The 26,477-nt window shown below is 42.0% G+C and overlaps 2 protein-coding genes and 1 long non-coding RNA gene across 4 annotated transcripts; 1 reads left to right on the top strand and 2 right to left on the bottom strand.

Moving 5' to 3' along the window:
• LOC134462027 (anti-Muellerian hormone type-2 receptor-like) lies at nucleotides 1-26,333 on the bottom strand. The gene is made up of 11 exons (XM_063214864.1): nucleotides 26,191-26,333; nucleotides 25,281-25,475; nucleotides 24,939-25,106; nucleotides 23,706-23,807; nucleotides 20,957-21,057; nucleotides 20,528-20,746; nucleotides 19,540-19,654; nucleotides 19,063-19,220; nucleotides 18,617-18,773; nucleotides 17,650-17,786; nucleotides 1-558 (listed from the first exon to the last, which is right to left on the bottom strand). Exons 1-11 carry the CDS (start codon nucleotides 26,225-26,227, stop codon nucleotides 436-438), a joined length of 1,512 nt encoding a protein of 503 aa, XP_063070934.1. The 5' UTR covers nucleotides 26,228-26,333; the 3' UTR covers nucleotides 1-435.
• LOC134462028 (uncharacterized) lies at nucleotides 1,835-3,528 on the bottom strand. Its single transcript, XM_063214865.1, has 3 exons — nucleotides 3,301-3,528; nucleotides 3,081-3,195; nucleotides 1,835-2,450 (listed from the first exon to the last, which is right to left on the bottom strand). Exons 1-3 carry the CDS (start codon nucleotides 3,456-3,458, stop codon nucleotides 1,923-1,925), a joined length of 801 nt encoding a protein of 266 aa, XP_063070935.1. The 5' UTR covers nucleotides 3,459-3,528; the 3' UTR covers nucleotides 1,835-1,922.
• LOC134462029 (uncharacterized) lies at nucleotides 4,941-8,852 on the top strand. 2 transcript variants are annotated; one of them, XR_010037478.1, is made up of 6 exons: nucleotides 4,941-5,098; nucleotides 5,836-5,945; nucleotides 6,457-6,539; nucleotides 6,957-7,055; nucleotides 7,593-7,691; nucleotides 8,676-8,852. It is a non-coding gene; the product is annotated as an uncharacterized LOC134462029 (long non-coding RNA). The 2 variants fall into 2 exon arrangements; XR_010037479.1 differs by lacking the exon at nucleotides 4,941-5,098 and adding an exon at nucleotides 5,390-5,585.
• Nucleotides 26,334-26,477: the final 144 nt, after the last annotated feature.

Below are 26,477 nucleotides of genomic sequence, written 5' to 3' on the forward strand. Positions count from 1 at the left end.
CGTGGGGAACACTTCTCATACGAAAAACAGCTACATACTGTATTCAGATTTGCATCAACTGCGGCCATTCCGTGATGAAAAACATTCCCACAGCAACTTTATTTAAACAGCATTTTTTTATGACTGTGTAGATTTTGACACAGGCACTGCGCGAACGACGTCACATTGTGCCCCTTTAAAATCACGAATTCTGAATTTTGCACAAGCCTGCCCGGCAGCCTGGTTGCCTGGCAAGTCGTGAGCAATACAAAAGCATGTTGAAATCTGTAGGAATTGTCCTTTGAAAAATATTGCCTATGTTTGGCCATTGTTTGCTGCAGATGCAACAAGTCCCAATAGTGGTAAAAAAAAACCCCAAACAAATCACCCCCACAACATTTTTGTTGTTATTAAATAGTGGATCCGTGCCTGAGAGATGCTGCTGCTGCCCTGCTGCTAGAGGGAGAGGTCTGTGGTTAGGGAGGCTATCCGGTCCGCGGTGCAGCGGGCAGTCAGACGGGCCTCAGGATCGTGATCCCAACAGTCCTCTAGTATTTCTTGCAAGGAAAAACTCTTAATCTGAAACAGATCAGAATACACCAAGAAGACAGATGTTCATGTCTGATAAAGGGAAGATCACAGACCTGTATTAACCTAGACTGGCAATGGGCGGTTCTAGCCAGTGGCAGCTTTTCGGATTGACTGGGCGCAGCCATCTTTGCCTTTTTCGCGCCCTGTGGGCGCCTCCCACAGACGTAGCCCCGCCTAGTGGAGACTATCGCAGCTGTGACCCATAGGAATGCATACGATTTCAAACGGTGATTACAACGTTATCAAAGTGGGTTTCAATCATTTTTTGTAAGATTTTGACAAGTCGTAACGTCTAAATTCTCACTCCACTAATGAAATAACCCTCACTACCTCCAAACGTTTTATTAGAGAGCCTGAAGCTGAGCGGTCTTGCCAGATCGGGCGGTTTCCCGCCCAATCGGGGCCGTTGAGGAAGGCGGTCTGTGGGTAAAAATGGACGAAAATAATCAGTATTATCTGGCAACCCTGAAGCCGACTGTTTTCGTTGCCGCTTATACAGGTTTGTGGATATTTGTGACACTGAATCGGCCATGCTTACGTGTGTAAAGCTTATTTTATGTACTTAACTCAGATGTAATGACAACTGTGTATATAGGTATGAACAGTGGCGGCTGGTCAAAAAAAGTTTTGGTGGGGCACCAAGAGTGATACTGTAAGCATATGTCACAGAAAATTTGGGATTTCTTAGGTGCAATTTCCTGCATTCTAGCGCATTTTTGGATTAACCTGTTTGACATAAGAAATGCAAAACCTGCTCGGATTCAGCCTGCATTTTCAGTTGCATGATGTACATAAATAGCAAATAAATGCTCAGAAAATTATATTTGCAAAGTGAAAATTTAATTTCTTCAAAATCAACAGTTCAGTTAGTCTCAATATTCATTTGCCAGGAACAGAGCAAAAATACAAATATATCATACAATACACACACACACACACACACACACACACACACACACACAGGTATCTAAATCAGAGAGACTTATACAGTCTAGAATATATACTTAAATAATCTCTGTCTAAATGACATATGAACAAAATATATACATAGTGTTTGTACCGTATTCACACCAGCACACATCAACATGTGCAAATATGCACACACACACACAACCTGAATCCATACGTGCAGATCATCTATCTGTATTCACACTAGCACACATCCACAACCTCAAATGCGCGCGCACACACACACACACACACACACACACACACACACACACACACACACACACACACACACACACACACACACACACAAAACTGAATGTACATGGATCTTACATTATGAACAAATACAGTATCTGCATTCACAGCTGCACACATCTAGACACAAAAAATGGTGCAAGTCCCTATTTGTATAAGAATTTTGCTCTTCTGTCCTTCTGAGAAGCGAATTTTTCAATCACCCTGGAATTGAAATCATGAATGCCACGTGCCATCTTCTTTTCAATGGAGAGCATTGCTAGAGCATTAAGCCTGTCTTGTGCCATGGTATTCCTGAGGAAGGTTTTTATCCTGTTTAATGTAGAGAAGCACCTCTCTGATTCCGCTGTTGTCATGGGTGTGGTGATGAGGATGTTTAAAAGACTTACAGTTTCGGCGAAAGTGTCCTGAAGGTTATTTGCCATCAAAACCTGGTAAAGAGCCAGCGCACCACTGCAATTCTGGAACTCCTCATTGTCATAGATCAGGGACAGTTCTGTTTTAAGTCTGGCCTTGTCCAGTGAGGGATAGGCTTCCACTGTAGTTTCCAGGGCTCTATCTGGGAACTTTCTCCTGTGCTGTTGGAAGAGGTCTCCTTGCAACAGAGTGGCGCTGACAAGGTGTTTGGTGAAGGCAAATCTCTCTGTGGCATGGGTCATAATGGTGTCACACACCTATGAAATGTGAAATTTAAAAATTAAGAATTAGGTTTTCACAGGAAATGATGGGTAGAGACTAGAGAGAGGCAATAGATACATTTTATCACTCTGTAAGAAGCAATATACAACGTTTTTTTAACAATACAAGCAGGCATTCATATAGAGAAGTGTAGACAATAGGAAATGAATGTAACCAAGGTGTTCCCTGCCAGTGCATCAGATTCAGGACATTCATGGAAGAGTAAGTTTAATTAGTCTAACTGGGAGTGTTTAGGGGATATTCAGCGATCACATTTTGAATAGTCATTAGTTTTTTTCATAATATGAGATGGTATGATATAAAGGTATAATATATTTGTAGTTATCATTTCATGAGAATCATAATGGCCTGTGAACCCTTCTACTCTTGCATATCTATAATGTATAGAGTCTGCATCAACACCAGCAGACCTTGGTTATTTTATTGCAGAAATGCATGTGTTACATTGAAATACACATACAAACATAACATACATGATTGGACTATAATTCTGTGTAAATAACATTACACAACATTAAATGTTTTTTTGCGACAGAATTTCAGATAGTTGCCGTTTTTGAGTTAATTAAATGTTTATTGACACTCGGATGTAAACAAGTGCTTACCTCCTCTGCCAAACGGTGCTGTCTGTCCTCTTCCAACGTTCTCCGTCTCTTTGGGGCTGGTTCCTGAACAGGTCCCCTGTACTCCTCATCCCCAACCAAGAAAGGGACAGCATCCCTGATCCAACACATACAATTCATGAGTTCAGAAGGCTGTCAGTATATTAACCAACAATGGTCGGATAATTAACATCACGGTTACTTTTAATATTGATGCATTTACCTGATATTCTGCATGCGGCGAATGAATGCCTGCATGGCCCCTCCGATGTAGATGGAGTCACAGTTTCTCCTCTGTAGCTGGCTGTACAAGATATCGACATGTGGCATAATCTTGTGGAAGAGGTTGAGGAAGAAACAGAATGAGTCGTCTTCCAGCATACGGACAAACCCACCGGCTTCTCTGTTTGTCTGTCCATCAAAAGCGTCGCTGTTGCGGATGGTCTGAAAACACCTGACCAGGTCATCCTTGTGCTCGTACACAGTGTTCACTGAACGACTGTTAAAGTTCCAGCGTGTTGACGAGGCACTCGGAAGTCTGTGGGCCACCATTTCATCAAGCACAGCTGTTCTCTTGGTCGACTTGGTAAAAAAGAAGCGAATCCCCCCATATCTGAAAAGAAGTGACTTATCTGGGGAATGTGAGAAGTTGCTTTCTGCATGACAAGGTTGAGTTGATGGGCGTAACAGTGGGTGTAATGCGCGGTAGGGTAGATGTCTTGCACCTTGCGCTGCACTCCGCCAGTGGCTCCCCTCATCACAGCGGCCCCATCATAGGCCTGGGCAATCAACTTTCCACCCTGGCCCTCGGGAAGAATAGTGCGCAGCCTCTCCAGCAAAGCCTCCGATATCACATCCGCACATGCCCTTTCCAGCTTCATGAACTTGAAAAAAGCGTTCTTGTACGTTATGCTCGTTGTCGATGTAGCGTAGTACTAGAACAAGCTGACAATGAGTGGATACGTCAGTGGTCTCGTCTGCCTGGATAGCTACGTACCGCGCAGTTGTAACCTCTTCGATTATTCTTTCTTTAAGGACTGCCAGCATACAGTCCAACAGCTCGTTTTGTACAGTTTTGGATGTACCTTTGAACACGGTGGCGTTGTCCAGGTGCTGCCTCAGGTCCTGATCGATTGAAGCCAATAGGTCCACCAGGCCCCTGAAAATTCCTGGGTTGTCAGAACTCTCTCTCTCGTCGTGTCCCCTCATTGCCAGCTCAAACGCACCACAGAATTTCACACAATCAATGATCTTTGACAAAACATGTCTATTTTTGTCTACCTCCTCATTGTGCCGCCGAATGGCTATGCGGTGACCGTCGTCTAATTGAGTCGCTATGCTGACCCTCCCTAGCATGGCAAGCTTTACACAATTCTCCATGTGCACTCTTGACCGTTCGTGTTTTTTCATCCGTTCAGATAAGTGCTTTAAATCCGTCTGTCCAGACTCAGTCCATGTCGTATCGGACTTGTCATTTTTGAAGAGGATGCAGGGAAAACAAAACAGTGCACTGGTTGCCCCACAGCCTGTTAGCCAGGACTTTCGCTCAAACCAACTTCGGTTAAAAGTCCGAATGTACTTCCTCGTCCCCTCTTTGGTTGGCTGTGCTATATTAATCTCTGGTTTGTCGGGCCCCAGCTCCTTCACCTGTATCCTTTCAGCCATCGTCCTTCTTGCGAAAGGATAGTTCCTCAAAGAAATGACTGAATTTGGTGGATTCACCTCAGCTACGGTCAATATCGCCGCCATCATTCCTCTCAGATTGTGTAAAACGTCAACAAAGAAGTTTAGCTGATCACTATGGTGACAGCACAAACATTTCTGTAGTTCGCAATTTCTAGCGCCCCCTGTCGGTACCTTACCTGTCGCTTCTGCCTTATCTGTCGCTTTGGGGTCCTAGCTGCGTTGCCCTGGTAACAACTGTAAACAAACGGCTGCAGTTAACTGCTCCGCTCCCTGACAGGATTTTTCATGCATTCGTGCCAATGAAACAGGAGGCCTCGATTCGTGCAGAAGATAAGGTACGTAACTGAGATATATATGTAAGAAAACTATTTAACCTCATAGACTAACCTTGTATACGGTACATTCTAACAATATATTTCTAAAGTTTTTAGTCATTCCCGTTCATTTGAAGCGTAATTCCCCCCTTACTGTGGCTAGTTTGGATGAGATGACTTGACCCTAGCTAGCATAACATATAGTAAGGTCGCCATATTCCGTCCACTTCACTGATCACTTCACTTAAATAGTGGATACATAAGTAACTATCATCACTTATAAGTAGGCGGGCGGAATTGGGAGACGGGCGGAATTAGGCGACTTTGCTATAAATGGCAGCTAGCTCTACACTATTTCGGGCATTCGCTAACAATCAGTGTGCAGATAACTAGCGCAAACGTGCCGAGATATCTTGTTTATTATAAAAATAAACGCTTGTGTTGTGCCATGGCTTATATGGTGATGACGTTTGAGATTGTAAATTTACGGGCCACAGATGTGTCTATGGTAAGGCCGACCTGACGAGATAGCTGCCTACTGAGGTTTGATTGGATATGGACATTGTTTATTTCAGAAGGAAAATGTTTGGAGTGGAATTGTTTGGAAGACAATCTTGGGACAATTTTGCTCTTTGGGTCTTTGTGCCAACCATGCCAGCTATCGTAGGGTGCTCTGGGAACTTCTTAGATCTGTTTACTGTACACTTACTGAAATAAGCATTTTGTTTACATAAAATCCCTTGTCATTTCACCACTAGGTTTGAAACCCAGACAGCACGAAGCATCTTGCCGACGTCAAAATCAGATCAACAGACTGGGACATCAGCCTTCTCTTGGGAATAGGCCAGATATGCCATAACAAGAAATGGTAAGTCTATCACTACATAAGATCCATAACAAAATACTCCTAGTTAAATCTTAAATGTGACCTGGTGGCATTATTGCGTGAATGCTTATGTTGCACACTCAATCCATAAGGTCCTCAAGTGTGTTGAGTTTTGCTGAGTTCGTTGTTTATTTACATTTTCCTCAGCATAACTGTACAGCTGACACTGCTGCCTTCTGTATCATAACAAAGCCTGTCACTTCCACGTTTCGTTCTTTATGTGACCGAAGTCACTGGCTACTGCACCATAGAGGGTCTCTGCACTCATTGCTGGTCCTATGATGCCATCTATTGGCGAGAACGTGCAACAGCATAATTAAACTAAAAGACAACTTCTGACAGGACAACAAAAAGACAGGGAGTGAGAATAAGGGAATAACAAAAAGACAAAAATTGGGGGGTCCACTACACTTGCATACCTGATTGTGATGCTGTCACTCATTTTCTAGTCTATATCTTGGACTGAAAAAGGATTACATTATTATGTTTTCAGGTGTTTTGCCCCTGCGGTTGTGAAGAGGATGCTGTGGAGGTGGCAGCATGAACGTGTCACACAGACATTGGCTAAACTACTCGGTAGGTACAACGAAATAAAAGAAACCACCCCCTCAACCCTGTTTATGCTGCACTGTACCTATTATAACCCGTTTTTATATAGACCATTATTTGAAATACTATGAGAGCCTTTCTGTTAGGATACTGTACAGCAGGGATGGGCAACTGGAGGCTCGGGCGCCACATGCAGCCCAACTTCTCACTTTTTAAAAAAAGAAAAAGGACAGTTTTTAACTCCCTATAAATCAATAGTGTAAGCATTCAGGTATAAATAAAGAAAAAGTGAAGTATCCTTTTGTAAATTCTCTCAAGTGCGTGGTGATGTGGCCCACTGATTGTGGTAATTAAAAATGTTGGCCCACCTTATAATGAAAGTTGCCCACCCCTGCTGTACAGCCTACAGTGATACTGAGACTTATTCCTGTCTTTATTTGCCAGGCTTCTACACTTGCCCTCAGAGTTCACATATGGTGACGTGCACATGTGTCCAGTCAGGTTCAGACTGATGCTGGTAACAAGAGGAGAACATGCTAATTGGTAAGTGAGATCCCTGCTTAACAAAAATCCACACAGCACAACAAGTAAGCCTAGTTTGTGGTATCAAATGTAAAATGGAAGTTTCATCAAAAAGTTGTAGAACACATCTGAATAAATTGCAGGCCATCAAAGTTGTGAATGGGCAGGGAAAACACAACCAGTAGGCTTATGAATTACTTTGACTCAGCACAGCAGAGCAGATGCGATGCTACCATTCCTTGGGAATATGACACAGAGGTCTTAATTGTGGAAAAAATAAATGTCAAAACGTCTATGATTCCCAAAGTCCACATGGGGTATATTCTACAAGAGGAGTATTATATTAAAATTCAGATGAGACACAACAGATACAGCTTACTTTCTTGTAGACTGAAGACAGAGGCCACTTAGATAAACAGAGTGAACCCAGAAGCACAATAATAAGCCTGCAACTGGGGTGTGTTGTAACACTCATAACTGCATTACCACAAAATGTAATGCAAGACTGTAATCTAATATTTTTGTACTGCAATGTCGCCTTGGATTTTGTCTGTTCAGATGCTGTGTTGCTGCCAGTCCACGGATGTACACGAATGGCTCACCTGGAGGAGGAGGGCGGTCAACGACATTACTCATTGACAACAAATGTGCTCTACGGTAGGTTGGTTATTACAACCCATATACAGTCCCTGGCAAAAAGTATGGAATCACCTGTCGTGGAGGACGTTCATTCAGTCGTTTTTATTTTTTAGAAATATGATGGATCACAGACCCGACTCAGAACTGAACTCATTTCAGCTGGCGGCTAACTGGTCTCATAGGAGTCCATGTTAACTGCTAGCTCGGAGGTAAAATTTGCACTGCCGTTCTCAGAGAACGGTTGAAAGTACAGGAGAAAGGTAAAAGTCAGTTATTTAACTCAAGGGGATGTGTAATATGAGCTTATTTCCAAAAATGGGACAGTATCACTTTTAAATGGTCAATGGCAAGGTCCCAAGATGTTCTGTCACTGTAATCAGAGACATTTGAAGCCAAATTGATAAAGGATACCGTTTTTTCTCATTAATACTATTACTCCGAGGCTGTACGTTGTTCCAAAATCCAGAAAAAGTTTTTGAAGTGCTTGTTTGTGTGTTTGTTTTTCATGATTCCATATTTTTTTCCTCAGAGCTGAGTCATTCCATATTTTTTTTCCCTATGCATGCTCTAAAAAAGTAACTCTTACTTACTAATGGAATTACTTTTCATGATTTCTTTTGGTGTTTCTTAAGGCCAGACAGTTGCCCTTTGAAATGAGTTCAGTTCTGAGTCAGGTCTGTGATCCATCATATTTCTAAAAAATAAAAATGACTGAATGAACATCCTCCACGACAGGTGATTCCATACTTTTTGCCAGGGGCGGTAAAAACCTAACTTGCTCAGCCTCTGAGGCACATAAAAACATGAAATTAGTTGCATTTAAAAGCCAAGACCATCATCTTGCATGAGAATGGACAGGAGTCTGCATATTGGAATGCACCCATGTCACTTTAGGCGCCTTGGACAATGCATCGTGTATGCAGCATCAGGTTAAAATGGGTTAATAACACACACACACACGCACGCACTCTCCTCTAATCTTCTCTCTTTGCCAAACTTTAGATGACATTTCCAGCATGTCCAACTCATCAGCATCAGGGGAGATTCGGTGGAGGTGGTGCACCATCCAGGACCAGTCATGGGCCACCAAAACCTCTGCAAAATCTACACTTCTTGTGAACCCTGTAGAAGACACTACAACCACAAAACTGCTAATAAACCATCACATACTGCGTCACATCATGGTTCTCCATGTGTTACTGCACCCTCGGCACAAGTTCTTTGCTAGATTGCCATCTGGCAGATGCATCAGGACAGGAATGTAGCTACTATTTGTGATTATATCTTCCCACACTCTTACTTGCTTTGCATGGCAGTGTGTCTCAATGTGTGTCAGAATGGAAGGTGTCGCACCATTGAAGTCAATGGGCAGTGGCATTGCATCAGGGTTATAGAAGCCCAGATATCCTTGATGCTTTGATGCCAGCTGTTTTTTTTTGTGATCTGGTCACCCACACTTCCCTCTTCATTGTCCCATAGATTGCTTTGGTGCTTTGGTGGTATGGACATTCTAACTCACCAGAAGAAAAAAAAACATTGAAAATGAATGGAAGGTTATGTCTGGTGATTTCTGGTAAATTAGAATGCCCATAACATCAAAGTGGCACTGGATTACTCAACCATTTGTCTCTTAAAAGATAGTTTCTGCCAATTTCAATATGCTGTTGTATAGCTCATGCTACCCTTGACTTGTCAGTAGGCTACCCGGTGATGATGGCATTCTTTTGACTCAGCTCTTTCTGAGATCTGAGCTATTCTAATGGGGGCAGACTTTGATTGTATTAAAAACCTTCTTAACATAGGCCTAATCCAAATACCATCCCAAAAGGTATCACTGTCTGTTTGCTAGTTGTCTGCTGATGTTGCATAACCTTTTGAATGTTATTGGGAATAAATGAAGATGTTTTTTTGAAATGTAAACAAACGCCTGCCCCCATTACAATGACATGGGTATGTGGAAGAGCTGTCCCTTACTCATGCACCTGTTTAACAAAATGTTATTTTTATTCAAGTAGGGGTATGCAGTGTATAAGTTTTTGTTTGTTTGTTTGTTTTTTTGTTGTTGTTTTTAAAAAATAAATAAATAAATGGCACATTACTTAATACTGTAAGTTATTTCAGCTGATTTAAACTGGCATCTGGGAATTCCAAAATAAAGGTGAAATAAAACACTGGTGTCCCTGCAAGCTTCTACTTAGTTGCATTTTTAACGTTGTTATGTTATAGAGAATATAATTATTATATAATTGTTACCAGGTAAAAACGAAAAGCAAGTTAATGTAATCCAGCCACTTGCTCAGTCTGTCACAGTAGCAATATTCAGTCAATGAGTGCATTCCCTCGTATTTTGGCGTTTTGCGTGGTATCTGTGGGGATCAAGGTAAGCAGATCGTGGAAATAGTAGGCTATAGATAGGTTATAGATGTAAAATAGTATACTGTATTAACTTACAGATGTAAAATATTTCGCGGCCAATATAAACTTAATGTACCGGTGGTCGTGTGTTACACAACGTGCTACATTAGCTTAGCAGTAAACATAGTAAACCAGGGGGTATAACAAGCCTGTGTCGAAATTCATTTCAGTACATTAAGATCGATGAATGCGACGCGATTTCAATGTTAATGTTCTGCTTCACGGTGTTTTGTTATTAAATAAAAACGAACAGTCTACCAGGAAAACTTAAAATACGATTGTTTATGAACAGGCGATAACCCGGACAGCCTCTAACACATGGATCGTTCATTTCAGCCAATCAGGTGACAAGAGCGACAGATAAGGCAGAAGCGACAGGTAAGGTACCGACACCCCCAATCATTTTTTTCGGCGACGCTGATAGGCTGAAATGAATCGATTTTTTTTTATATTTTGTCTTGGCAACCATTTCCCGATTGGCCGTTTGCCTCACTTCAGGGTCGCTCAAGACAGCGCCCAAGAAGAGAAAATTGTGATTCCCACAGTCGAAATTCAAAGGCAGACATGACAGATTCATTTTGGATTATTGTAGAAACACACATGAATACACTTGGCATGGACCACACATATGTGGGGAAATGATACACATATTATTTCGAATTATACATTTATTGTTTTCTCCTCCTCTTCCTCTCAGCGTCAGGAGGGCGGCGCCCGAGCGCCCTCTATGGGCAAGCCGCCACTGGGTATGTATATCTTAAATAAGCCGTACGTTTTCAGTGAAGCTACCGGTAACTGTGCTATTATTAATACCCCCCACCCAAGGACGCTGAAGGTAACCTAGCAACAACACGGCACAGCACAGTGCAGCTGTGAAAATAAGGAGCCACTTGAGAGCGAGACTTTTCTAGAACATTAATTTATACTAGAGCTATTGTTCTAAAGACGTTACACATGGCCTGACCCAACTTAACTAGTGAACCAGTGTTGCAAAAAAAATATTTTTTAAAAACCCCATCTGTGCATGACGTCATTACGTAATTACGGGAGTCTCCACCAAGATGGCAGACTACGATTCTGAGGCTCTGAGAAATCCGAAAATTTCGAGGGGCATTGCCAGTCTAGGTTAATACAGGTCTGTGGGGAAGATGCTCCTGCTTTGCATCTAGGTCAGAGCAGCACTAGAATTACACAGTTTTGACTTCCGGTTGGCGTGATGTGGTGTTAAGACGCGAGAATCGTGAGCTCCGATACCTTTCAGTTTATAACTTAACGAAAGTACCTTAACTCTTCACGTGTCTTACATTTGGTGAGATATGGAAATATAACGGTAATATACAGTTATACGTTATGCGCAAAATGGGGAAAACTGGTGGAAGATCGACGCCAAGCCAGGATAAAGCAAGTGCTAGCAACATGGCGGATGCTCCACTGACGACTGAGGCACTTGTCACAGAACTGGAAAAACTCAGAAAAACTATGACCGACGAACTAACTACTCTCCTGAACACCTCGTTGGAGTCTATTCGTTCTTCGGTTGAATCGATAGAGTCAACACTGGTCACCCAGGCTGGCACAATCAGGGAAATGGAAACTAGTCTAACCGACCACAGTGACCGCATCACGCAGATCGAAAGTGAGGTGTGTGTGCTACAATCTACACTGGATTCATTGATGGAGGAGAATGCCGCGCTCCAAACAAAGGTGGAAGATTTGGAGTCAAGATCAAGGCGTCAAAACCTTCGCGTGCTGGGACTACCGGAAGGCATCGAGGGAGGTGACTGCAGAGGCTTTATGTCTAAAATGTTCCACACTTTACTCGATGGGTCGTTGTCTGAGCCACCGGAGCTGGATCGCGCTCACAGGACCCTACAGAATCAGCCCAAAAAACGAGCAGCCCCTCGCCCAGCCCCACCAGAGTCTGCACAGAGACCGCGCGCTCTGATTGTACGGTTTCACAGATTCGTTGAAAAAGACATTGTGCTTATGTGGGCAAAATCTCACAAAAATATCTCATACGAGGGTCACCAAATCAGAATTTTCGAGGATTTCAGCGCAGCAGTGGCAAAGAAGCGCTCAGCATTTAACAATGTCAAAGGGCTCCTCTACAAGAAAAACGTCAAGTTTGGCATGATATATCCAGCCCGTCTCCGCGTCACCTACAGAAACAAAGAACACTTCTTCAATACCCCAGAAGACGCAGAGACATTCTATCAGCGGCACGTCTCGACCACTGGCGGTGCACAGTCGACGGCAGCTGAGGAGGAGGGCTTACCCGCGGACTCGTCCATTTAAAGTTGCTGCCTAGTGCTTACAGGTGATTCCCAGCCTGGCTGGCTGGTTCTTTGTAATGTTAATCTGAAAGTTTTATCCTCAGTGAATTAATATAAAGGTGTTCAGGGCCCTTTCTATCTAAAATAGTAGTCACATGTCATTTGACGTTTAGTTTTCTAGCAACGCATAAGATTTTTTTTCATTTGAGTGTGGGGAAATCATGTGTGCCGTGTTTTGTGCTTTTTGTGGAGCAACGTCGCCATCTAGTGGTCTTTATGCATATATCATGTTTCAATGTCTGCTCTTTCCCTACACCCTTGTTTATTTTTATTTCTATGTCTTATTTTATCGTTTGCTCAAGGTATAATAGCAATTTCATTCAGGAGCAGGATTAACACTACATGATTAATCGGATGTATGTCCACTATCTCTGGCTACTCGCCGCTCAAGCGGACGAGCTTCAGACATTTTTGACTGTTATGCTCATTGTTAAAATTTTGGGGGTTTGTGGTTGGGGGGTGGGGGGTGGGGGTGGGGTGGGGGATGTGTTAGGCCAATCGTCTCTTTTTTGTCTAGTCCAATATTGTTTGTTTTTCTGTTTTGTTTTTATTCTTTTCCTGTTGATCTGTGTCACTGCTCTCTATTTAGTAGGGGTGTGCCCCCCCTGGTGTAGATCCCATATGATTCACTCAGTATTTCATGATTTCAAAGTCCTGGTTTAGATGACAACTCCCTCTACAATGCAAGGTGGATCAAATAGACACCCAGTTAATATAGTAACCTGGAATGTACGTGGGTTAGGTGGGCCAATTAAAAGATGTAAAGTCCTCTCACACTTAAAGAGCCTCTCAACTGACATAGCTTTTTTACAAGAGACACACTTATGCAGAGAAGATCATGTTAGACTACGCAAGCCATGGGTTGGTCAGATCTTCCACTCCAATTTTAACAGTAAATCCAGAGGCGTGGCTATTTTAATTCATAAAAGAATCAGGTTTTCTCCTGATCAGATACACTCTGATCCCTATGGCCGCTATATTATAGTTTCTGGTTTACTCTTTGAAACTCCAGTGGTTTTTGCAAACTTGTATGCACCAAATTGCGATAGCCCAAGTTTCATGTCCAATGTTTTTTCTCAATTACCAAACTTGCATACTCACAAATTAATTTTAGGTGGAGACCTGAACTGCACCACTAGCCCTATTGACCGTTCTCAATCTAAAACAGGGATGCCATCAGCTATGTCCAAGACGTTAACAACTTTCATGGAACAAATTGGCTGTGTTGACCCCTGGCGCTTTTTACATCCTAGTGCTAAGGATTTCTCATACTACTCTGCTGTCCATAAGGTCTTCTCACGTATTGATTATTTTTTTATTGATAAGACTCTTCTACCCTTTCTTAGCAAAGCACAATACTCTGCTATTGTCATTTCTGACCATGCCCCCCATATCTTAGGCCTGTGCCTGCCATCAAGTTCTCCAAGGCATCAAGGGGGATGGAGGCTTAATTCTAGTTTGCTTGCTGATTCTGACTTTTGTAACCATGTCTCCACAAACATAAATGTTTTCTTAGAAATGAATAGATCTGAACAAGTATCTCCTTCTCTCTTATGGGAAACACTGAACGCATATATCAGAGGTTGTATTATATCTGTAGTACACACTTGGCTAAAAGTAGAAAATTGAAGCAACAAGAATTAACTAATGCCATTATTGACATAGATAGACAACAGGCGATAACAATTAATCCTGATCTCACTGCCAAACGCTTACAATTACAAACTGAGTTTGACTTATTATCCACTGGGAAGGCAGAATACCTATTGCAGCGTACAAGAGCAACGTATTATGAGCATGGGGATAGAGCTGGCCGCCTTTTAGCTTCACAGTTGAGACACCAATGTGCTTCACGCTTTATTTCACAAATTTATGATGCTTCCCATAACCTAACTACAGACCCCGCCTCCATAAATTCAGCATTCTCCTCTTTTTACTCTACTCTATATAAATCAGAGCCTCCTTCTGATAGTTTGTCCATGGACTCCTTTCTAGATAACCTAGAATTCCCATCTTTAAGTGAAGACCTGTCAGGAAGTTTAGAGGAACCCCTTGAGCTAAAAGAAATCACCTCCTGCATTTCTCAAATGCGTAGTCACAAAGCCCCTGGCCCTGATGGCTATCCAGTAGAGTTCTTCAAGAAGTTCTCTACTCAGCTAGCACCCTTACTACTGGATGTTTATAATGACTCTTTGGAACAGGGTGTTTTACCTCCAACTCTCAATCAGGCGTTGATTTCCCTTATATTAAAGAAAGACAAGGACCCTAATTTATGTGGTTGTTATAGACCCATCAGTATACTTAACAATGATGTTAAAATTTTAGCAAAGGTGCTTGCACGCAGACTTGAGACTTGTCTCCCCAATATAATTTCAGAAGACCAAACAGGTTTTATCCTTGGCCGTCAGTTATCATCTAGTGTACGTCGTCTCTTGAATGTGGTTCTATCTCCTTCCGCCTCTCCAACTCCAGAGATGATTGTGTCATTGGACGCAGAACGAGCCTTTGACCGAGTCGAATTCAAGTACTTATTTTCTGTATTGCACAAGTTTGGGTTTGGAACTAAATTTATATCTTGGATTCGCCTTTTGTACTCTGCTCCTATGGCTAGTGCTAAAACTAACTCTGACTATCTCTTCCCTTCCCACTGACACGTGGAACTCGCCAGGGGTGTCCCTTGTCACCATTATTATTTGCAGTAGCCGTGGAACCCCTTTCTATAGCCTTGAAATCTTGCCCACATTTCTCTGGTATAATTAGAGGAGGCCTTGAACATAGAGTCTCACTCTATGCTGATGATCTATTGTTATATATTCTTGACCCTCTAAATTGTATTGATAAAATTGTGGATTTACTTAAATTGTTTGGAACTTTCTCAGGATACAAATTGAATATTGCTAAGAGTCTTTGTTTCCCTGTCAACCAGTCTGCTAAATTAATCCCTCCAGGTACACTGCCTTTTCAGTTTTCCCCCAGTGGCTTTAAATATTTAGGCGTTAATATCTCCCATTCACTTAGCTCTCTTCATAAAAACAATTTTATGAAACTCTTTGAGAATATAAAAACAGACCTTCAGAGATGGCATGCCCTACCTATCTCACTTATTGGCCGGATTGAGACAATCAAAATGAACATACTACCCCGTATCTTATTTCTATTTCAGACACTCCCTCTCTTTCTACCCAAATCTTTTTTTAAATCATTGGATACCATTATATCCTCTTTTATTTGGACTGGCAAGATTCCCAGGATTCAGAAAAGAATGTTGGAGAGACCCAAGCTGGTAGGGGGTTTTGCTCTACCAAATATGTTGTTATACTACTGGGCAGCCAACATTCAAATGCTTAAAAAATGGTATCATCACCCAGACATTAACTGGTGTGTAATTGAAGCTAACTCTTGCACTACATCCTCACTTCCTGCCTTACTCTTTGCTCCTCTCTCTACACGCCCTTCTCAACACACTAATAATCCTGTGGTACTTTCTTCCTTAAAGATATGGAAGCAGTTTAGGCATCACTTTGGTCTCAAATCTCCATCTGTTTTCCTTCCAATCTGCAACAATCACTTATTTTTACCTTCCAGTATAGATCAGACCTTTATGCGATGGAGAAATGTGGGAGTGGTCTCCTTCAATGACCTTTATTCAGGTAACTCTTTTGTAAGCTTTGCGGACCTGGTCAAAAAATGTGGTATTTCAAATCATGATCTTTTCAGATATTTTCAATTGAGAAATTTCACTAAAGCTCAGTTCTCTTCCTTCCCAACATTGCCAGAGAGAACTTTGATAGAAGACATTATGTTCTCCTCAGTCTTTAATAGTCGCATTTCATCAATACATAATCTTCTCCTCTCATCCCAGCAGTCTCCCCTTCTGGGACTCAAGGATACTTGGGAAAGGGAACTTGGTCTTCCATTAGATGAATTCTGGTGGACAGATGTTTTGGCCAGGATTAACACCACATGCATATGTGCACGAATGAGTCTTATTCAATTCAAAGTGGTTTTCAGGCTTCACTATACTAGGGCCAGGTTGAAAAAGCTGTTCCCAGATGCGGATGACCTCTGCATCAGGTGTTCTCACTCTCCAGCAGACCATACACATACTTTCTTCACCTGTCCCAAATTATATGCTTTCTGGTCATCTTTCTTCACCACTCTTTCTGAAGTCCTGAATATTCAAATCTCCCCTTGCCCTTTAATTGCAATTTTTGGTGTGTCCCCTGTTTTAGGGAAATTTAACAGTTACCAGGCGGATGTTATCGCATTTGCTGCACTGATAGCCAAACGCCAAATACTACTTCACTGGAAGAGCCCTAAACCACCTGGCTCCTGTTCCTGGTTTAGAGAGCTTTTGTCTTTCCTACACTTAGAGAAAATTAAGCATACAGTTAGAGGATCCTTGAAAACATTCCATAAAACGTGGGACTCCCTCCTTTCCTATGATCCACAAAATATTAACCAAGTATCCGACAATGAAGATTAGTGACACCCCCCCCTTTAAGATTTGTTTTTATATGCATGTTTTGTTTTATTTTATCTTTTATTTTATTATTTATCAATTTTGTTTTTATTTTTATTTTCCTTTTCATATATGTCTATTCGTGTATGTGTATCTTTCTAAGTTGTAATGTATAGGCCGTCTTGTCCTTCCCATATAATGTTTTAAGTTACTTTCATTACATGGGTGGAGTTGGGGTGGCGGGTGGGTGTGTTGGGGGTATGGGTTAAGTTGTTTAAAAAAATGAAAAAACTATGGTAGGCCTATGTAATTGTGATATATCTGGCTGTATTACTTTGATGGTTTGCCTAATAAACATATTATAAAAAAAAGAATTACACGGTCTTGCCCTGGAAGTAAGAGTTATTCTAATCCCATTCACTTCAGAGTTCCATTATTTTCACAACAATGGTGGCACATGGAGCCTTTAACGCAGAGATCACCATTCAGATAGTTCCAAAATAGTTCCAGGAAGTGAGCGTTGAACACAGAAAGTGCAGTGAAGGTAAATGTAATTAATTTCACTTAATTTTTACTTCATCTTTGCTTGTTACGTAGTAGAGTTGTTACGTAAAGAAAGCCACTGCCTACAGTTATTTGAATCTACGTCTCGATCACCAACCAACTTCCTGTGCCTCGGCTGTCACAACTCTGATTTTCAAAGTTCTGGTTTTGCCCATTGATTGTAAATGAACAGAGTGGACTGGACTGGACTGGGCTGACCTACCTGAGAAACTCGAGCCCATGCTGATGGCATTGCTGGCCGTCCTCTTTTCTCGAACACAAAGACAAGCAACTGCTCCAGCGTGGGTTTGGGTCCGAGCTCTGCCTCATACGGCAAGCGGTGCTTCAGATCTTGTCGCCCTAGAAAAGTTTGGCATGAAGGTATAATTAAAAGTAATCACTTCAGAACAAAATATTAGACATAATAACAAAATAATAATAACAAAATATTAACAAAATATGGACATAAATTAGTAGTGAACATGCCTAAAATCACTGAAAATATGCCTGGTGAAGATCTTGAGATAGATTATTAGTATTAAGTATAAAAAAATCCAAGTCATTTTAAAGATGTGTGTAAATATTTTTTTGCCTTTTTCCCTCTTTGTGCATTTTCTTTATTCGCCATCTGAGGACCCTACACCACGCTTTGCATTTATAATAATACCTGATCATGTTTTAATCATCATACTGTTTGTCTTTCATATCATAAAAATGTTTTGTATAAATTACACAACACACACACCAGGTCCGTAGCCAGCATTGTGGTGGGGGGGGGTCTTTTTCCCCCGAAAGTGGACTTTATTTGGCTCCCGGCTCCAATGTCTCCCAAATACACGAGCACACTAAAAATATTTTAATTTAGAAATACTTAATTCATTATAAGTTTGTCGCAAGTCTGTTGTTGCTGTTCTTAATGGTTTGTCTGTTGCTCCCCACTCTTAACATAAATGGACATGAATTGCTTCAAATGAGCTATCTCCTCACATAGTGTCGGCCCAGTGTTGGCTCAGTTACTGCTATCTGACAGTTATTGTCTATGAAATGGCCTTCCAGTCAAAGTGGGATGCAACGTAGTTGGGGGGTTCGAGTGGGGTGGGGGATGGGAGGGGGGTTCGAACGAACCCCTCGAACCCCCCCTGGCTACGGGCCTGCACACACAAACTTGGTACCACAATGCAAATGTTTACCACGGAACAGGTCTGAGCAGCACATCCACGTCTCCCATAGCAACAGGCCCAGAGCGTAGACATCTCCCTGCAGCAGACACCTGCCCCCGTTCAGGTCAACAGACCTGTCCAGGAGCTCAGGAGACATGTAGCACAACGTGCCAACCGGGACAGACTCCTACATCAGGGAGGGGGAATAGCAGAGGGAGGGGAATAACAGAGGCAAGCTTGAACACAGATAAGTGACGATGCCGTTTCCCACACCTGGAATTACTATGCACTGCAAGTAATGGAGAAGAAATTATCAGTATGCGACATGAAACTGCTATACACACATTCTTGGCAATGCAAATCACTTACTTACTGGAAAATATCAAACATAGGACCCCACGGTACATATTGTGAATTTTGCACTGCACTATTTTGCACTATACAGTATGCACAAGCCCACAGCAATGGTGTATCACCTGAGGTGTGTTAGCCGTGTGCTGCCACTCCCTCCGGCTGGCACAAGGGCACAGGATGGTGGCACAGCCAAAGTCACACAGGGCACAGGAGCCATCCGCCTGCACCAGCACATTGTTACTGCTCAGGTCTCTGTGTGCCACAGGCGGTTTATGCATTCCTTCAACAAAAGACCGCAGTGTTAGTATTTCATATTGCTAACTAATGGATCATATATCTTCCACCCTATATTAATCACTTCAGCAGGCCTAAGACAGGATTTGCTTGTAAAATAATCACCTGAAATTCTAGTTTACATGCACTCTAAAAGTAACATTATCAACCAACAAAACAAAAAGTCTAATGGACAAAACTTGCCAGTGTGTGGTAATGGACCAACATTCAGTCATTTCTTTTTGGATTAATAATAAGAATAGACATGAAAAACAACAAAAAATAAAGAAACTAATACAATACAGACAACAGACTTCATCACATACCATTTGAGAAGTGGTCAGAATGAAGATATGCAAGTCCTTCCACCAAGGACTTTGATAATCTCATAGCCTCCTTCCAGCTAATAACAGCCTTTGATAGGTAGGAATTCAGGGAACCCTACAGACAAAATGAACCCATTATACTTTTTACTAGGGCTGTAACCATACACTCAACTCACGATTCGGTTTGTATCACGATTCATGACCAACGGTTCAATACACCCCACGATTTCACATTTGCCAACATTATAACTGTATGACTAAAAACTATGATAGTTTATAGGTAGAATAGGTTACAAGAGGCTACTAATACTTTTAAAAAGTTTCTATATACTAATGATTGTGCTTGGAAGCACTATCACTTCATATCATGTGGTTGTTTTCTGGGCTGATCAGTATTAAAACGTTAAAAGGGCGTATCACGATACTGCCTCCTTGTATCGCAATACAGTATCGTGACTCTGTGTATCATGATTTCTCGGTTCGATACAATATCGTTACAGCCCTACTTTTTACCTCTGTGTAATATCCCTTGATAACTAGGCAGACTACTGCTGCATGGGGTGTAAATAACAATCTATCAATGTATCAATATATCAATATATCGATGCATTGATCCTACAGCCGACGATTTAATCGAATCGTATCGCATCGTAATGTGGGGCCTTCTTAAGAATCGAAAAAAGAATCGTTTGCTGGCCCCTGTCCAATGCCCTTGCTCCATAACATAATAGAAGTAGGAAAGTAATTGGAATAATCGAATCGTATCGTAAGGAATTCTTCAGTATCGGAAATTATCGAATCCCTGCTTTAAGAAATTGATATCATATCGTGATTTACACCACCACTACTGCTACATGGTCCATCACATCAGGATAGTAAATTTCCCACTCAGTCATTACCCAACAGTATTTATAAAATCATTCATACACACAGCCTAACGATTTTATCATTACAGAACAATGACATGAAAGCACATTAGGTAACCTACATGTGTAGCAAGTTTCAAGGCCAGCACTGGTTCCCCACTCAAGGCTCTTCCTGCTCCAAAGAAGCGGGTGATCCCAGCATGCACCATGAGGGGAAGGGAATAAATGTCTCTCTCTCTGGTGAACTCTTGGTCGTTCTTCACAGGGAAAAGTTTCAAGGCAACCTCCTCTCCTTGGTAGCTACCTTGCCAAACAAGACCAAAACGACCAGAGGCTACAAACTGGAAAATGGATGAAAAAAACATGACTAAATTAGATTAAAACACAAACATAAGGTAAAACTAAAAACTGCACATAAATGCTGCATATCAAAACTTCTTAGAAATAAACACACATATACAGTACAGTACATCACTTCATCAAGATGCATGCATGCATACATTCACACTGTGATGCCATGAATGTAACGTAATGCGCAATAAGCATCCTACCTTGTGTAACTTCATGTTCGCCAGGTCGATGTCCATCATTGGGGTTCTAGAACAGGAACAACGGGGTTTCAAATCATCATTGGATGAAGCTGCCTCCTCATCTTAAACAAGAAGAACAAGAACGATCAGACATGGCAATCTGGCCCCCTGGCCAACGCTAGATGCATGTGGTGTGTGTGTGTGTGTGTGTGTGTGTGTGTGTGTGTGTGTGTGTGTGTGTGTGTGTGTGTGTGTGTGTGTGTGTGTGTGTGTGTGTGTGTGCGTGTGCGTGTGCGTGTGTTTGTGTTTACAAGTTTACAAGTTTATTTATTTAAGAAAGGGACAGCATATATTGCCAGCATTTAAACAAAAATGCTAAATATACAAGATTGTAGCCAAGAGGCTAATTTCCGTCTTTTGTCCCTTGACAGGTTTGATGTTCCTTAAAAAAAACAAAGTTAAAACAAAACTAAAAATAAACATTGCAAACAGTTGTAAAAAAAGAGTCAAAAATACACACACATTTTAAAATATATAATACAAAATACAATTACAAAATATAATACCCAAATAAGTTAAACAGCTGCCAGTACTAACTATCTAAGATTATGTTGACAGCATTGATAATCCAGTAGCCATAATTTTAGCTGTTTACTAAAAGAGTTTAAATGTTGGCAGTTCTCTAATTTTACTGGGAATTGTGTTCCAGGCGTGACAAGCTCTGTAAGAGCTTGTCCGAGTGTGTGTGTAATCTTTCTACTATTCTACCTCCCGTCGTCCCTTGCCTGCTTGTGGACTCGTGAAGACATCACTTGCGAGTGGCGACAGAAGTGTATTTTAATATCTCGCAAAGGCGCAATTATAATGTCATTAATGTCTCATTTGCAATCGGGATGGTGAATGAAGAATAGTCCCCCAAAAGTTGCTGTGGCTGAGCTGACAGCGGGGAATCTTTATCGTTTTCTCCACAGAGGCAGGGCGTCAGCGAAACACGAGGTCAGAAGTACAGGCTGAGGACGGGAGTCCATATATTGGAAAGAACCCTGTGTGTGTGTGTGTGTGTGTGTGTGTGTGTGTGTGTGTGTGTGTGTGTGTGTGTGTGTGTGTAAATGAATGACTGTGTGTCTGTAGCGCCCCCTGCAGATGACACACTCACACACAGCAGACGGGCAGACACACACACACACACACACACACACACACACACACACACACACACACACACACACACACACACATATACACAGTCAATACCTCATCCGGGGGAGCAGGTAAAAAAAATATTGTTTCTAAATTCTCTGATAATTTCTCCATGTTCTCAAATGAATTAAAAATGTGCACATACTCTTGTGTCCCCCAAAACTCCATGCTAATTTGCTTTCAAAACTCTGAAACATAGTGTGGTGGACATCGTCCAACATGAGCTACCCATTTTCATTGGAGATGCACCACGGCTAAATAGAAATGGATGCCATGAAAATGAAATGACATTTCTCCAGCCTGTAAAAATCTAGTGTATGATGATATTGGCATGACCAAGTGTATGACCATAGAGCTTGAAAGTCCCGCCCCTTAGTTCCGCATTTCACGGGACCTAAGCTGACCATCTAACAACATGGTAGGGAGTAAATATCTTCCGATCTCAGTCATTACATGCGCTGGTCTACAAATATGCTGTTTAAGAGGCTAGATAAAGATTATTCATGCAGAAGTATCAATGTTTTGTTCTGAGGCCGTCTGCATGTAAAATGTGAAGAAACGCAGCTTTCTAAAAAGTTTAGGGGTTCGTACAAAAAATTAAACAAAAATATCAGAAACAACATATGTGGAGCTCGTGGCACAACTCGAAGGGGATCGAAATATCATTTTAATGCCGCCATTGGATTACATGCTACGATTTTCGGCTAAAAACGCCGTTGAGGTCCCATGAAATCGGGGGAAGTGACGTCACTTTCAAGCTCTATAATTGTCTCTGAAACCAATTGTTACCCCCAAACCACAGACTGTACGAGACCCTGTGAGAGCATACACCATAAGTCTCACAGGTAGATCATTTGGCTGAGATTGGGGGGTTTTACATGAATGACTCACACAGTTGCAAAAAAACAAAACAAAAGGGCAAACAGTGCCTGGGAGTGGCAGGGAGGGTGTGTGTGTGTGTGTGTGTGTGTGTGTGTGTGTGTGTGTGTGTGTGTGTGTGTGTGTAGGGGGGGGTGGATAAGAAGAGAAGGTTAGTGGGAGAGATGGCATTCCAAGACATGCCAAGGTCATTCCAAACATCCAGGAGGAAGACACACAGGAGCACCTGGCTTCCCGTCAACGAAGGCAGGGCGAGGGGAGGGCGGGAAAGAAGAGGACACAGCTGGAATGGGACCAACAGAAAAAGGCCCGGACATTTTGATTGGTCCCCTCTAAAATGAGGCCAAGTCTCTAAGAAAATACAAAAATCCCCACACCATCAGAATCACTGGGAAATGCCCTGTATGCCAGATTACCAGTTCAGGTCGGAAGATGACACACAGCTCTGAGGAGTAAATGAATAGGCTGAAATGTCAGAGTCTGAATTGACCAGTGTGGATTACGTAGTTCAAATCGATGCACACAGTGCTGCACCAATCCACTGCTGAAATGATGGCATCATTTAATGGATTGGATGTTGGCCAAATACATGCTCGAGCTTATGACACTAAATTGCTTCTACACACATCACCAAATCACTGAGAATTTACTAATGGTATGCATGAACAGGTTTTTAGTTTCAATATCTTACCATGGAGGCAGAAGTGTGTTCTCAGTCCGTGTCCCACAGCGAGCGATATCAAAATCATCAGGATGCAGATCAGTAAGCTGAGCAGGATGGTGCTCACTGCGGCTGTTGGCAGAGAGAACAGGTCCAGGGTTAAAGGGACACTGTGCAGGAAATGGTCAAAAAAGGTACTGCAACTATGCTGCTCATTGAAACTGGGCTGCCTATTGACAAATTTGATCTTTACATGAAAGTTTACTAAGTAATAAACAAATATTTTCTACTATGGTCCAAGTACAGTCATTTTTGCAGCTAAAATTGGCTATTTTTGGAAATTCAAAATGGCGGACCATGGAGAAGATCCCCCTTTTCATGTATGAAAAGTGCAATTTTTCCAGTCATAAATTTCATCGTGGTGTTAAGTATTCATGAAAAAGGTAACATTAGTGAATGGGCAGCATGAATTCTGGAAATAAACAAATAAAAATCTCACACAGTGTCCCTTTAATGTACACCTGAGGGGAAAATAGCTCACCATGAACAACAGCTACTCCTTATGGTGTGTACAGTGTAGTACTGTTTAGTTTAGTTTAGTTACGTTTACTTGATCGTGTACAGTCTACTGTGACTCTCACACATCGCCTAAGCTACAATAAACAATGACATCAGGTTGTTGTAGGTACATTCTCTTACAATGCGAAACATGCTTAGTGTATAGTAGGTTACTGAATTAAAGTCATGTACAGTACAAAAATGAACACACAGGCAAATAGGCCGTACGGGCTCTGCCCTCGTTGAGATGAGACAGGGTAAAACTACCGTACATTACTGAAACGGTGGGAGGGAGTCACACTCTGCTGTCCACTACAAAGGGAGTAACTGTTGTTCATGGGGGCTACTTTTCACATCGAGATGAGAGAAGTTAGCACCCTACAAAGTACACTACAGAAAAGAGGGGGGAAACACACAAGGTCCACTTAAACACTGTACAATGGGTGGAAAGCACAGTGTCCACTTCAACACTGTACATGTGGTTTTCTAGAACGCTAATCTATGAGAAGGTCATTAAAAACGGTACCTCTTAAGCCTCCCACATTTGGGCTAGCATGCCCATGGGGGACCCGGGTTCGAGTCCGGCCGGGGTCATTTCCCAGCCCTACCCCATGTCTCTCTCCACCACATTTCCTGTCTCCTCTCACACTATCCTGTCACAATAAAGGCCCAAAAAGACCCCAAAACGTACTTTAAAAAGGGTACCTCTGCTGACTGCCTGAGGACCAGACTGCTGTAACTGTGGGGTTCCCGGGCTCCAAGTCATGTTAGTGTTGCAGAAATCTGAGCCGCACAGGCACGTTGTGTAGTTTTTAAAATATGTGGATTCAGAGCATGTGACGTTCGGACAGGGGGTTCCAAGCCGACTGCAACCTGCAAAGAAGAAAACATACGTACATACTTCTTGTCTCTTGTTCTCACTCCCTAAATGTGACAGAATGTCAGTTAATAATAATAACACTAACAACACTAACAACAACAACAACAACAACAACAACAACAACACATTTGATCTCATCCGCATGTTGCGTTGTCATCATCACATACCTAGATGATCAGGCTTGAAATGACCATCGACCATCTGAAAGATGCCAATGCAGCACTGGGTTTTCCCACAGTACTGCACCGTCCCGTTCACGCTCCCAGACAGCACAGCCTCCTCCATGTTGCGTGAGCTGGCATAAAACTCACATCTCCTCTGCGGCGTCCCATCTGCTGCTGTGAAACCAGCAATGGCAGATCCTGGGGTAATACAACATAATGGTGTCATGTCAAACACACACATTAGTAAGGATAGATACTATATCGGCCCCAAATATCGGGTATCGGAAATCGGGTATCAGCCAAGGGTGATGGGAAAAAAAAACGGTATCGCATCAGCCATTAAAAAACCTGTATCGGTCGACCCCTACACATTAGTATGCATTTCATCCCTTCATTAAATCATTGTCATCATCATTTCTAGAACTGAGGAATGACACAAGATGTTTTGGTGAATGTGATGGCCATAAGGAGGAGTGCCAAAGAACTGGTCTGCTCTAGAAATGTACTACCAGTAGCTTTGTAACTTGAAGTATCTTCAGTAACTTCTCAAGACATCGAAACTGAGGAAAGATTTCATATTCCCGGCCTGGGAAACCATGTTGTAGGGCTAATTGTGGTCATGTTTACAAGCTTTTTTAAAAATTAGGCAAACTCAAAAATTCAGTCACAAAAAAGTGACGTCACAAAGTGAATACTTAACTGTGGGCTGGTTACAGCCTTTTGACTTTGTAGTGCACTCTTGGCATCTGAACACGTACATTTTATTCAAGCACTTTAGGATAGTACAGTCTTTACTGTAAACAGATAACAAAGCCCTCGATACAGAGCTTTCACTTTTGAAGTCACAAGACTAGAGATTGAGCTATATGGCAAAATGCAGATTCATACCCAAGTGAAATGCCCAAACACTCACCACAAAGAGCAGTGTAAATCCAGAGACCCATACCCATGGGTGATCCAACAGCAACTAAAGTACAGACTTTCAAAGAGATGGGAATGACCTCGAGGCTTCCCCACACTAAACTCCTCCATACCAGTCGCACACCTGCACAGTCCGAAAACACGCATGCCCACTGGATGCATGCCCAGTGCTGATAAAATGGAAACAGTCTCTGACAAGACAACAAGGGCCATAAAGGGAGGTGTATCTCAGCTGAAAAAGACACAATGGGAAAGGCAGCCCTGATTGGCTGAATGTAT

This window comes from Engraulis encrasicolus, chromosome 14 (genome assembly GCF_034702125.1).
Source record: "Engraulis encrasicolus isolate BLACKSEA-1 chromosome 14, IST_EnEncr_1.0, whole genome shotgun sequence".
Classification (NCBI taxonomy): Eukaryota; Metazoa; Chordata; class Actinopteri; order Clupeiformes; family Engraulidae; genus Engraulis; species Engraulis encrasicolus.

What these genes read in the sequence shown, in the direction of transcription:
- LOC134462027 (XM_063214864.1), bottom strand. Translation starts at nt 26,227, where the DNA reads ATGGGTATGGGTCTCTGGATTTACACTGCTCTTTGTG. An exon ending in CGAACATGAAGTTACACAAG is followed by an intron (nt 20,747 to 20,956) that starts GTAGGATGCTTA and finishes TCCATTTTCCAG; the next exon opens with TTTGTAGCCTCTGGTCGTTT. An exon ending in CCTTGAAACTTGCTACACAT is followed by an intron (nt 19,655 to 20,527) that starts GTAGGTTACCTA and finishes TTTTGTCTGTAG; the next exon opens with GGTTCCCTGAATTCCTACCT.
- LOC134462028 (XM_063214865.1), bottom strand. Translation starts at nt 3,458, where the DNA reads ATGCTGGAAGACGACTCATTCTGTTTCTTCCTCAACCTCTTCCACAAG. An exon ending in CGCCGCATGCAGAATATCAG is followed by an intron (nt 3,196 to 3,300) that starts GTAAATGCATCA and finishes GTGTTGGATCAG; the next exon opens with GGATGCTGTCCCTTTCTTGG. An exon ending in AGCACCGTTTGGCAGAGGAG is followed by an intron (nt 2,451 to 3,080) that starts GTAAGCACTTGT and finishes CACATTTCATAG; the next exon opens with GTGTGTGACACCATTATGAC.